The sequence below is a fragment of the Passer domesticus genome, chromosome 5 (genome assembly GCF_036417665.1).
Source record: "Passer domesticus isolate bPasDom1 chromosome 5, bPasDom1.hap1, whole genome shotgun sequence".
Lineage (NCBI taxonomy): Eukaryota > Metazoa > Chordata > Aves > Passeriformes > Passeridae > Passer > Passer domesticus.
Window position 1 is genome coordinate 44633265 of NC_087478.1, and position 13713 is coordinate 44646977.

Below are 13713 nucleotides of genomic sequence, written 5' to 3' on the forward strand. Positions count from 1 at the left end.
TATTCACAGATATACACCATGGAATAGTATAACTGTTAGTGGTGACTGTACATGTGATGGCTTTCAACATCTGGATTTGGCCCTTTGTTCCCAGGGAGGGTATGACTGTGCCCAGTACACCGCTGTGTAACTTGGACAAGTTCTTTCTTCTAAGACTGAGCTTAGCAAAATACCAAATACACACCAAGTGTCACTAGCCTGAATGGCAGAGGTGAGTGCAAAGATATTCCACTCAAGATACTGGCACCTGGATTGTTGACCAGAAGTGCAGCCCAAAGTCCTGTCTCCCTGCCTGGTATGTACAACCTTGTGTAGAACAACATTTAATTGAAGATGGCCGAACATTCCAGAACGACCAGAGAAACCCTCACCTAGAGGTTAACCTAGCAGAATGTAGCATACAGTCAGATGGACCCATTCCTGATTATACCTTCAAGATACAATTGCTGAGACAGGTTTAGATGAAAACACACCCTCTCTGACTCTCAAGGGATCCACCATACCCAGGATATCTTAATGAAGCCAACAGTCTATTTGGAGTGTGTTCCTTATGAATCAACCATTCAAGCGAAATACACAAAAACTTTGGCTCCTTGTTGAGCAATCATTGCTGCCAAAACTTTCATAAAGTCCTTTATCTAGTGCAGGATCATTCCCCAGCACACACACATTACATACATAGATATAAAAACATGAAGCAGATTCCTCTAAACTCCCTTTCCACTGGGGAATGAGCACTACCTCTCCATAGCTGCATGCACTCACAGAGGATGATGCCACCTTGCCAGAGACCTCAAGAGAGAATGACAGTGCAAGCTATTATTTATACATGCAATACTGGGTAGTACATTAATAGGCCCTTCTGTCTCTTGACTAGCTTGAGGAATATCATTACAGAAGCATTAACAGGAGCATGTGGAATGGGATTATTTGTTAGACTCGCCGCTGTTGTAGGATGACAGGCACAATCTTAAACTCTGGCACCCACCTGAGCTCTAATTTGCAGTTTCTATAGTAAAAATTCCTGCTAGGATGAAAAAGATCTTGAAGCCTCAGGGCTAGATTTTCTGAGGGAGGAGAAAAAGCTCTAATAAAAATAATTTGTGTTTTGTTTTCAGTGAACTCTGTATGGATTCTAGCCCAAACTGAACCATCATAAATTTTATGTCTACATTATAGCTTAAGGAGATCTAGTACAAAACCATCAATAGAGCTTAGACAGTGGTTCAGCTGATCTGATGAATCTACTTTAATTTATCCTCAAAAAACTACCCTAATGGTTATTCAGCCACCCAGCTAAATTGCATTCTGTGCTCCATTGGCTTTAATGTCTGATTAGGTGCTTCACTTAGTCACCCAGAGAAATGAATTTAGTCATCTGAGGTGCTGCAAATGTACATTGCCTGGAATCTGATTGAAACTCCAGACAGGTATTGCTATTTTATAGATCCTGTACCATAAAGTCCAAGCCTACACAGATGTCCCAGACATCTCAATTTCAATATGAGGGCAACTGAACTGAGTCCTAAACATTTACTGATGTGTAAATAGACACACAATTGTCTATATTTGAACTTTAAGTCTGCCTCATTCTCTTTGAACTAAGGGGAAAGGTGGCCTGCTTGAGGACCTACAGGTGCAAAGATTACTGGGGTGAAGGAAAGGAAGACTCAGAAGACACCAGAATGACACAGTCACTTTACTAATGTGAAAAAACCCAATGCTACACTGATACTGAGAGGAGCTCCACATTTCTAGTGTTAAGTTCTGTAGGTCTGCCATGAAACTAAAAGCAAGTCCTGGGTATGACGGTGAGGCCTTGATAAGGGGACAAAAACTTGTGGTTCCAGGAATACATTCTAAGATTTTATTAGATGTGTAGTAAATCTTAAACCACAGCTTATTCCAGCATCAGTGGGACTCTGCTAAAAGTATGGCTTGCCATATATCACCAACTTATCAACAGCAAGTTTTAAGGTTGCCTTAAGCAGTTCCTAATTTCTGGGTAAACTACACACAGACAATGTCCTCTAAATCTTCATAGGGTCAAGATGATGCATGAGTATCCCAATGAGTCCCAGCAGTAGTCATTATGGGCCTGGAGAGGTGGATGATAGCCTGGATGATGCAGAGCTTGACTAGCTTGTTAGGAGTTGGTTTCTGCAAGTCACCAAGATCACTAAAGACTGGAAACCTTCTCTAAAATTGGCCTTTTTCATCACCAGAAACATGGTCAATTTAAGAAAGGTGTTGGCAGACTGATGGACTATTTTCTGGCTTTCATCTAATGCCTAAATCATCAATCCCTGCTCTAGATATTTTTTGCTGAAAAGATCTGGTGGTCTCCAAAAATGCAGGACTTGGAGCTAATGTACATAGAGATTTTCTTTTAGGTGCATTTCCCTCTAAGGAAATAAAATTGCTTCTGTCTTCTAGACAGAGTTTAAGATACAAAGTTTAAGATCCTCAAAAGAGATTAAGGCAAGAAGAACTGCTGTGTATTCCAGAGGAGGAATTCCCAGGAATGTCACCTAAGAGTCTTCAGATAACCTTCAGCTAATCAACCTCCAGAACTAGTGAAAAAATTAAAAAAAGAGAACAAAGAAAGAAAGAGACAGGAAGGGAGAAAGAAAAGCCAAAACTTAACTCAAAGCTCCATCCCAAGCAGTCAGCTAAGGGGAATTGAGAAGGTAGACCATGTCTAGCAGTGAGAAACCTGGTAAATACTTTTGCAGGTAAGTTCACAGGATGAATACAAATACAGAAAATTATTAGAAGGTAAAGAAATGCATATGCAAATAAGTGGAAACTCAAGACATCTATGTTCAATTTCTAGACATGTCACAAACTCTGTGTAATTTAAGATTCATTCCAGCTGCCAAGGCATCAGGACCCAACAGCCGTCTGAGGAGCTTGGTGATATCACGCCTGAACTTGATAATCATGAAGGGCCTGCTTGTCTCTGATCCTCAGCAACATTTGCCAACCTTGCCTAGATCTCCTGGGCTCCATATGGTATTTCAGTTGGTATTAGACACCTACATTTAAGCAACTGACTTGATCTGTTAAACATTATGTCAGCAGGCATGTTGAGAATTAGTGCCTTTTGTATCAAATGTATGAGTTTTAAAACCCACCCTGCAGTGACTCTATGTCTCAGCTTCCCAACAGTGGAAAAGAGAGAATTAAAAAAAAACAACCCAAACCACTTATGCGAAACTTAGACCATAAGGCAATGCAAGATACATAAGTACTTGGAGCTGTGGAGACGCATGTCATTTAAAAGCAGCTATGAAAGATTAGAGTGTAATGCAAATATTAACTGTTGATAGTGAACAATATTTTAGAATGCCAAAAGTACAATAAAATGCTTCATATTTTTCTGTTAACTCACTTTGAAGGCTGGTCCATGTTTCTGTCATAGTGTGTTTTATCAATCTGTTTAAGAGACCTTTCTTTCATCAAACTGCAATAATAAGCAATAAAACTTCAGAATATCTTAAATGATTATGACCACCTACAAATAGATAGTCCTCATATACAGTCCTTAACCAGAACTAGTCCCCACTGGGCAGTGATTTGATTGAACTGTTTTTATCTCTGTGAATCCAGACTGGAGTCTTGGATGAAGTTGCACAGTTGTAGAAAACTGCATGAGAGCTTTTACTGACCTCACACATTTATACATTTACATCTGTTTCTCTGCAAGTCAACTTTTTTTTTTTTTTCCTCAGCATACTAAGTGATGTAGGCCGGCAAGTCTGCATAAAATTATAGTTTGTCCCAGGGATATCTATTGCACCTATGCATCAAAAAGATGCATAAGTTTTGTTATTGTGTACATCTAATTCATATACTGTGATTTATGCCTGATTTAATTGTTTTCTCGCACTTTGGAATTGGTTTAGCTGCAAAGCAGCCTTCACATTATGAAACTGCAGTATCATCTGCATCTTCAAATACAGAGTATCTGCACAAAGTCACTACAAATTTCTACATCTGAAGGATACTGCAGCCTATTACACAACAAATTATCAAAGTTAATGATGATTGTGTATCCATACACATATTCAGGCACATGGGAACCAAGACTTGGGACTGAATCTGCCTCGGGCCTACTAAAAATTATGGAAATTACATTCCTGCATGACCCTAACAGTGGGTAGGAGCTGCACTTGCTATGGGTGCAAACATGCTGTAAGTAGAATTAAAATATTTCATGAAAAACCACTAATTTTTTTAATGCTATGTTTTGATGCATTTTAAAAACATATATATTGATAAAATACTGAAAAATATTTATACTGTAAAGTTAATAGGAATCCAGCTGTTTCTTCATATAAAGTACACAGATTTCAGGTAAGATAAACAAATCTTCGTAATTCTAACCACAGTCTAGTGAATAACTTTCCTACTGCCCAAGGGAGACTAAACACAAGGAGTTAATTTCCATGATCTAATGAATTATTAACCATGAAATATTTTTATCAGAAAACCACCTTTTTATTAAAATGCTAATTTAATTAATAGAATTTTACCGTTGAGAATAGTATATGTGGGATATATTTGCTCTCAGATGTACATTATTCTATGGACATTAATTATAACATTGTGATATTTCCTCTTCTGTTCTGAACAGCTAGTAAGACCTGTACTACTAAATCATACTTAATAGGAGTGTGATGGTTGTTGCTTAGGCAACAGAATGAATAAATGCAGGTCAGACTGTGCTTCCAGAAAAAACAAAAGCAGGAATATAGTACAGAATGAATAAGAAATATGTCTTAACTGATTTTTACTGCATTGAACTATTAGATTTCTTCAATGTAAAGCAGCTAACCTATCTGAAACATTTCAGTTAATAAGATTTTAAACTCTAGTTTAGTATGTAAAATGCTGTAATAAAGGTAAAGCTGTTCTGTCATATTAAGGAAGAATACAACATACTAAGTTTGGAATAATCTGATTTTTTCTCTTAGTATAGCAGGTATTTCTCCTCTCATTTTCCTATATACTTTTTAAGTTTAATTTTCCCTTTAATATTTTGGCTGGGATGAAAAAGAGCTTTTAAAACACTCATTTAAATCTTTCAAGAGAGGCTTTTCTTACATAATGCTGGTGTAATCAAAGGAGTGATATAAAAAGAAATCAATGGTTTATTTCCAATAAAATATAGGAAATATTTGATTTCCGGTACAGACAAAAACTGAAATATGCAAAAGCATGATGAATGGTGAAATCAATAAATTGGAAATTATAAAACTACTGAAATTATACATTTTTATTACTACACAATTTCACAGCTCTTTTATTGTTATTGGATTTATGAGTCTGATCTTCCATTCAATGCATGCTACCTCAGCTAATATTAAGAGTAATTATGTATTTCAACTGTAATATATCAGAAAAGGCTCAGAATTACCAGAAAACACTGGCTAACAGAGAAGTATGCAAGCAAAACTTAATCTGCCTGATACATTAGAAGTTTGACTTGCATACTGCATAACAAAATCTTGTCAGTAATTTGTATGTTTATGTAAGTACAATAATAAGAGATGCAGGAAAGTCATATAAATTCCCCAAGACCATGGTTCAGGCCCCTCCAGAGCCAGGGTATGACTGAAAAGCCCTCCAGGGCAGTTATTTGACTTGTCTGGTGCTCATAATTTACCTGTGGTAGGTGTACCACTCTGCATTTGTTATGCCACCTACAGCCTCTTGTGAACCGTTTCCTTTTGTAACCTCCTTAAGACTAAATGATCACCTACTTATGTAACTAATGCTACAACATATATAAGAATATGCAGTTACATTTTAGGAAACTGCAGCATGATACACTTTTTTTTCCCTTCCCTATATTTCTGGGCTGACAGCACAGCTTTGTTTTAAAGAATATTTAAAGGTACAGATTACAATGATTTTTACTGATCTAAGTAAATGATCACATGGTAGCCTTTTAAAAACAGGGAGAAATGTCTACACAATTGTAACGTGGAAATGGCAGAGATATGTCTCTTAATTTTTTGATCAGTAGTCCAAAGGCATATAATGATGTTGGCAAAATAATGTAAAGAGGAAGGACACAACTCATGTGATGATTTTACAGATCTAATATTCATGCCATTTCACTTCTGTTTCTTATATGGCAGAAGAAAGTTATGGAAAGTTAGAATTGCTCCAATATATACATGGATGCTTAAAATATATTTAAAAGATATTTTAAAATATGTTTTAAGACCTGATACCTTTTAAGAAATGCACTCAGGATTTTTGGAAGAGGCTCAAGTAGGAGGAATACTGAAGCAAGTAGAAAAGTGATTATATAACAGCTTTACAAGTAAGCTTCTCTCTTTACTGTCAATTTTCATTTCAGTGGAAAGTTTGTGCATGACAGGTCTGTTACTTTACACCACATGGTGATATTGTAAATCCTGACCTAACTAAAATTTCATTTCTTTCAAACATTCCTGATAAATGCCTAGAGTTAAAACACAAAAATGGAACAATTAATAGGAATGCATTACTTTTTGTCTCCGGGCATAAGTTTCAACAAGTGAATGCCACAGCCTAATTATCTAAGATGCAAAAATATTTAACCGAGACATCCAGAATTACTTGCAGAGAGACCACACTTCATTAAATAATTTTCTGTTTTTAAAATACCTCTCAAGGCAAGAATGGCATTGCATGTTCTTTAATTATCATTACAAGTTAATGATGAAATAAAAGTAAGAATGTGATGCACTGCAGAAAGGGGTGTTTGCAGCTTTTCCATACTATGAAAATCCTGCAATGGATTTAAACAACTGTGTATTTTTCTGCTTTAACCGGAGGATTTATGGAGAGAAAGAACATTAATACTCAGTTTTTATTTTACCAAATTTCAGGCTAGACTCTTTTGTAATGTGTACAGTCTGGAAGTTTATAAAAAGGTAGTTTATATATTAATTTAGCTACACATAGGAAAGTGAAACACTAAACAGATCTTAGTGCAATGCAGAATAGCTCTAAGGTTTTTACGAGCACATACGAGACAGACAGAAAAGGCAGCTACAGTGTATATACACAGCTATGCACGGAAGATTTCTTACCATGAATTGCACATTGTCAAATCCATTAGCCAGCAAGTGGTTTTCATACTGAGGTAGCCCAATATTTTCCAACCATTGTCCCACTGTCTGGACAGGGCATCGGGGTCCTGTAGGAGGGTGAAGAGGGAGGCGTTTAAGCAACGAATAACCATCCACTGGATAATAGCGGTAGTCCTGGGCTGAGAGGTGGCATTGCCACATCGTGTTCCTGGAAAAGTTGGTATCAAACGAGCCCGCCAGCTTGACAGATTAATGTTTTCAGCAAACAGAAAAGTCAGAAGTAAAACATAGTTTTCAGGGCAGTATATAACGTAAGGTCTGATCGCAGCTCTACATTTCTTGGTTATTAATCTTTACTACAGACCAGTACGTCATACAGTAGAGGAAAAAAAAAAAAGGCATATCAAGCTGTCAGCTAAGCTGCTCTCCGTTATATGTGATTGTTGGAATACTCCACAATGAGCAATGCACTGCCAGCAGCAAGAATTCTTTTTATCAAGTACTCCTACACTCATCAGTATGCAGCTCCATGCTTCTTGCTCCCCCTCGCTCGCTCCCCTTCATTACCCAGCCTAGGCTACACCTCGCATTTTCAATAATAGCCATCAGATAAGGCAGATTTTTTTTTTGTCTGCAAGCTGTAAGCCTGCTGCTGCTGCTTCCTCCTACACACCCATCCAAGCGTCAATCTTGAATGATGAGAGCAGTCAAAACAAATGCAGAAAATAGCAAGATTCAAAAGCAACCTAGAGCTCTTAAATCTGAATAGAATCTTCATACCAGTTACGCTTTACATATCTATTTGTTGTAGATTTTTACATTTCACAAGACATTAAGAAACACAGTACTTAAAGCATAGCCCATGGCATGGTTTACTATGCCTTCCCCGTTCCCCTTTTAATGTAAGATAGGTAGTGGTCTGCATCTCTGCTTATATAATAGAAAAACCCTTTAATGAATCAATAATGAATATACTTCACAGTTTCTCTCGTGTAGTACAGCAAAAGACATAAAAAAGGCACAACAATTTTAGTCAAAGTAATTAGATTATCTGCATGATCTCTTCAACTGTAAAATTTAAGACACAGGAAAACCTTCATACCAACATATAATAATTCAAATTGAAAAGGTCACCATTTCAAATGAATAATTAAAGAATAAAATTGTAAGTTTATATCCTTTCTTACAAAAATGTGAATGATAGCAAGTAGACATAAGATTTGCATGATTTCTGGAGAGGATTTAAATTTTATCAACTAAAACTGGAAAAAAAAGATTATGAATTTTAAATAAGCGGAAAAATAATTTTCTGCATAAGAAACCAAATACTTCATGATGTATTTTATATTTACATTTCATCTTTAAGACAGTTTCTCTCGAAATGGAAATATTTTATTCCTTTGTTCTGAAAGGACTGTTTACTAAACTTTTGTTTTTCATAACCATATGAAAGGACTTAGCAAAAAAGGCAGGAAACAGGTATATTCAGGGTAGAATTCTAGAAGAAATCCTGTCAGTGGTACACCATTTATTAAGCAAATTAATTACTTTTTTGTTTTTCTTATCTATTGTGAATCTTGAGCAATGACCATCTCAAAGGAGGAATGTAATTCCAGGCATAAGGTAATTATAGATATTTGTCAAGGGGATAATATGGAACTGATAGTACTATGGCAGGCAACTGTTCCATAGAAAACCAAACCTACTGTGTAACCAACACATCACAATACAATGTCTCTTCCAGTGCCACACAGAAGGTCCCTGAGCAGTTGCAGAACAGATTCCAAATACATAGAATTAACAGTATTTTAATAGTTTCAACTCCAATCTGACTAGTCCTTGGACTAAAACCGGATGACCTTTCACTCTGATATTGCTGCCTGGATTTGTGAAACATCTCATGCAAACCGAAGTCCATAATAATTTTGTAGAATAATTTTAGTTGAGCATAGAATATCTTTCATGAAGTTGGAAAGTTGCTTAAGGTCTCTTATAAGATCTTCTGCTATTCCAGGTATTCTTACTGACTTGATACATTTACTACACAAAGTGTGAAAGGTTCATTATGTCTTTAAAAAGAATACTGAACGCTCACCAGGCACTGGTAAATCTGCAGTTGCCAAAGAAACTTTTAAGAGTTTTCTCATTGTTAAAGGTACTTCAAATAAATGAATGAATTATTAATTTATTCTCAGAGAAAGTAGGTATGCCAAACTGAAAGGAAATCTAGGTCTGACTGAGATAGAAATGCATTTGTTCACGCATGTCTGCAAATCAGTCCCATTTTGAAAATTTTCTCCACTATGAATGAATATCTTTGTGTATAGACAGATCAGAATCCCTTCAGGATAGTGCTCAAGCATGAAGAAGGGTAGGCTATGCTGATCTGAGATATAGGGGACTTCCCCCGAGTAGGCAAATTCAAAAGGCTGGGGAGATCTTCAGAGGGAAAATTGAGAAGAAAGTTATCTTAAATAAGATGAGAATTCTATCCTTTCTGATTTTTTTCTAAGTTGATTGAGAATTAATAAACTTCATTTAAAAGGATTCCTGATTCTGTCTTCCCCTTTCCTCTGTAAGCAGAAAAATTCATATCAGAAAGAGATCTAGTGAAGCATAATCCCTTTTAATAGATTATGCATGACTGGCTCCTGTATTTCCTATAAATGCAGAGACACAAATGTCTCTGTATTGTTCCCCAACACCAAAAATCTGCTGCCCACAAAAAGGCACACACAATAATCAATATACCAGTTTCATGGTCGAACTGCTTCTTCCTTACCTTACTATAAACAGCATGGAAGCTATGCTGCCAGTGATGAGTGCTTGGCTCAATGCCTAGCAACAGTGTAGGCAAAATTCAGTTGCTGAGTGGCTCCCCAGACACATTTCCTGATGTAGCTGTTGGTACTGTGTCTAACTGTCTCCATGGCTCCAGCCCTGGATGATTATAACACTGCTGGTCCCACTGTGCACTCTCTCCAGCTCTGTCCTTTGCCAGTATAACTACGAGTCTGAACCCATCAACACAACATAAGGTTGCTCAGCGAGGGGAAAGAAGGTGAGGAGAAACAGTCAGCTTGCTGCCTAGCCCTCGCCCCTGACTATCATTTCATTGCTAAAGTATCCTGTTATCACAAGGCTTTTCTTCCCTTCTCCTTCCACCAAAGGTTACAGCAAGGCAAAGGCAGGCACAGACTGTTTGGATTAGGGAACTTGCAGCTCTTTAAGACCTCCAGATCTTTAGCCAGTTCAGGTGTTCTACCTCAGAGGGGTTGCTTGGGCAGTTTTTCTGAGCCAGTGCAATGGGAACCTGGAGCAGATGCTCCTGCTTTGAGACTAAAAGGCTGTCTCTTGATTTTTTAAAGTCTATGACTCAGTGCCAGCCCCACCAGTGTCCTGCTGCAGATAGTGCCTACACTTTGGCTATGCCTGAAGCTGGGGCTGACATTGAAAACGCCATGCAAGTTGTATGAGATGGTCTCACCTCAATGCACTTACACACTACCGTGCTGTCCTGTGATTTCAAACTACATAAATTCCATGATAATCCTTCTGTGACACCACAATCAAAAAAGATGCACCCATTTCTACATGGGAAAACTGACACTTAAATTTCTTACAGAGCTAGCAGTACTTGGCTCTTTCTTCACCAAGGCAACAGAAGAAAGCACACTGAAGTGATGTCTGCAAGAAAGATGCCATCTGGTATGCTATACGATAATTTCTACAAGACATCTTGTTCCCAATGGGATTCAGTATATGTTTATTGTGGGGTTTGGAATGGACTGAATCGTTGATATCAGAGGGCACATGATTTCAAACATGTTGTAAGGCAGATCTGCTCTAAATGCTAAGTAATTTAAGGGCCTCTCAATTTTATTTTTTCTACTGTTAACTATGAATTTTTCTTGATTTTTCTCTGTTTTTTTTTTACTGAGGAGGATCATTATGAACCGACTATTTTAAACAATTCTTTTTTGATACATAAATACCAGGTAAACATTGCTAAACCTAAACACTTCTGGTGCTAGGGAAACAAAAAAGCGGAGGATTTTAGTACTGACTAGTAGTGAGCAAAAATTTTCTGAGTAGAGAATATGAAGGAATGAATCATTTAGGTAAGCAGGCAGGTAAGTTTAGCAAAGCTGGAAAAGAAATTGATGCTAGAGTAAGTACTGAAAGCTTTTTTTTTTTTTAATTAAAGCTTTCAGCCTTGTATAAAGCTAAATGGGATATAATTTTTATATTTATGATTTCAGGCAGCTAAAAAAAGTTACTTGTCTACATTGTGACAGCAGTTAGCATGGCAGGGTGTTCTAGTGAATAAACTAACCTAATGCATGTATCCCTGAGAGGAGATAAGGATAGCTAGGTACAGGATGTTGTATGAGAAAAAGTACACCAAACATCCAGCAGACTACTGCAATTAAAGTTTATTATGGGAGAAGCATCCTAGGTTCCGAGAAAGGTATGCAGGATTCTGGTTTATCTCATGCATTTCAGCTATATTATAAGGCAACTCCAATGGCTTAGAAATTTTAAATTTTCTTTTTCATAAAACTCAGAAAAAAAAGGATGCCTTGCATAAAATCTATAAATTCTGTCAGCAGCCTGGCTCTTTGGATGATGATGGCACTGTGTATGATAATATTTGGTGATGCTGAATATTTATCTGAAAGTGCTTTTAGAGACATTTTTCGTGGCATATACAGAAAGAAAACAAAATCAACAGGGACAGCTTGAATTTAAGTAACACTATCTAGTATCTATGATCTAAAGGTTACATTCCATTGCTTATGTGTGGCTCAGAACTCACAAAAATAGCTCTCAGATCACAGCTAATCAACCTAATGGAAAAACCCTCAGTAACTAGGAAAAATCATCCCCACAGCTCTTTTCTGGTTTTTATACCAATATTGACTATAACTCTACATTACCACTGTGTAAGTGCTGTATCTTTAATAACTATAACCTCAAAGTCAACAAGGAAAATTCATTTTACTTGACAGATGATTTGTCAGCAGTGACCTGTACTTTGTGAAACACACTGGCCCTTCTACATGTTTGCATTGCTGACTGTTGATGTATTATTCACCCAGGAAGAGCTCAGTCAAAGCACTCCACTGTATCATGAAACATACATTTATCACAGACACTTCAAAGTTAGAATATTTTCATGTTCAGTTGATTGCTTTGACAACTTTAATTTATCCTCCTTCAGAATGCATGCTGTTCAGTCAATGATGAGCAGATCTTATTGGAAAATTAAAATACCTGTTTTCTAGAGCACAGCCACTGGACTAGGACTCATTTCTATTCAAGAATGTCATTACCACAAGGCAGGGAAATATCTATCTATCTATCTATCTATCTATCTATCTATCTATCTATCTATCTATCTATCTATCTATCTATCCATCCATCCATCCATCCATCCATCCATCCATCCATCCATTGTATTTGGTAAGATACATTACCACGCAGCAAGACTGCTTGAGATATAGTTAGTCTTTCCAGATTTTGATTTTCTATTTAAAATTAATAGATTTTGGGGATAATTCTTTTTCTAAAGACATTGGGATAATCAAATTTATATATTGTATAGCATTGTAACAACTTCACGCACAACTTCAGTCAGATGTATGTCCTTGGCTTACAGAACAGAAATACAAGATGCAGCCTACTGAATCACAAGGAATTAGTTAAGAACAGATGGATGTTTTATTGCAAGACCACAGGATCAGCTGCATTGGATCAGAGCACAGCTTCATCTAGCTTCATCATTCATCAGCTTCAATCACAATGGCTACTATTAGATGACCACAGAAGAGCATAAGAATAAGATGGACATCCAGCAATCTTTCCTAGCATTTTCCCAGCAATTTGCAGCTAAATGTCTTCCTGAAAGAGAAAGTGTCCTTATGCATAATTTTCCTTTATGTATTTTTCTGGCAGTGCAGCGGTTGATGAAATACAGTCTAAGAAAGAGTCATCCCTATTTTGACTTCAATGGAAGTTAATAATATTTTCTGAAAAAAGGAGTTACTGTCTCAGAGCAATTTCTGTCCTTGTCTTGGGAAGTTTTATAGGATAATAGTAACACTACACTCACCACCTATGAGTAATCATTTTCACTGCTTTCGTCTAGTAAGGAAAAAAAAAAGTTTGAAAAATTTACATGACACCATGACCAATCAAAATATTTTACTTAATTCAGTAAAATTTTTTGACTACTGTTAAAAGATAGTACACTGAGTGCATATATATAAAAAATGTATACTACATAGTCTTGCTAAAAATACTAAGTAAGCTCAACCCTTTATCCTATCATTCCTGGCACCACAAACCCAAATTTATGTAATTTCAAATTTGAGCAAGTCTTTTTACAGCTCTGTGCTAAGCAACACTGGACTAGCAAACAAGCAGAACTAGGTAACACAGAACTGGTTAACAGAGAACTATTTGAAGAAAGTGCTCAAAAAAAGATATCTGCACAGAGATATCTCAAGAAGTTACATACAGCTGTTAAGTAAACTATAACGTTGATTTCATAGATTTGGTAACTGCTGCAAGGTCCTGTGAAGAGCTGTGGAAATGAGAAGCATGTACTGACACATAT

General features: G+C 36.7%; 1 protein-coding gene and 1 long non-coding RNA gene across 12 annotated transcripts in view; one reads left to right on the forward strand and one right to left on the reverse strand.

Moving 5' to 3' along the window:
- The window catches only part of ANKS1B (ankyrin repeat and sterile alpha motif domain containing 1B), a 407204-nt gene that overhangs the window by 183237 nt on the left and 210254 nt on the right, over positions 1-13713 (reverse strand). For 8 of the 11 annotated variants that reach the window (XM_064419825.1, XM_064419814.1, XM_064419816.1 and 5 more), the window contains exon 15: positions 7092-7198. In XM_064419825.1, the coding sequence (XP_064275895.1) occupies positions 7092-7198 (107 nt within the window). Of the gene's footprint in view, positions 1-7091; positions 7574-13713 lie in introns of those variants that run through there. The other 3 variants (XM_064419820.1, XM_064419818.1, XM_064419819.1) reach the window with 2 other exon arrangements.
- Positions 9969-13294, forward strand: LOC135300412 (uncharacterized). The gene is made up of 3 exons (XR_010362304.1): positions 9969-10152; positions 10717-10799; positions 12754-13294. It is a non-coding gene; the product is annotated as an uncharacterized LOC135300412 (long non-coding RNA).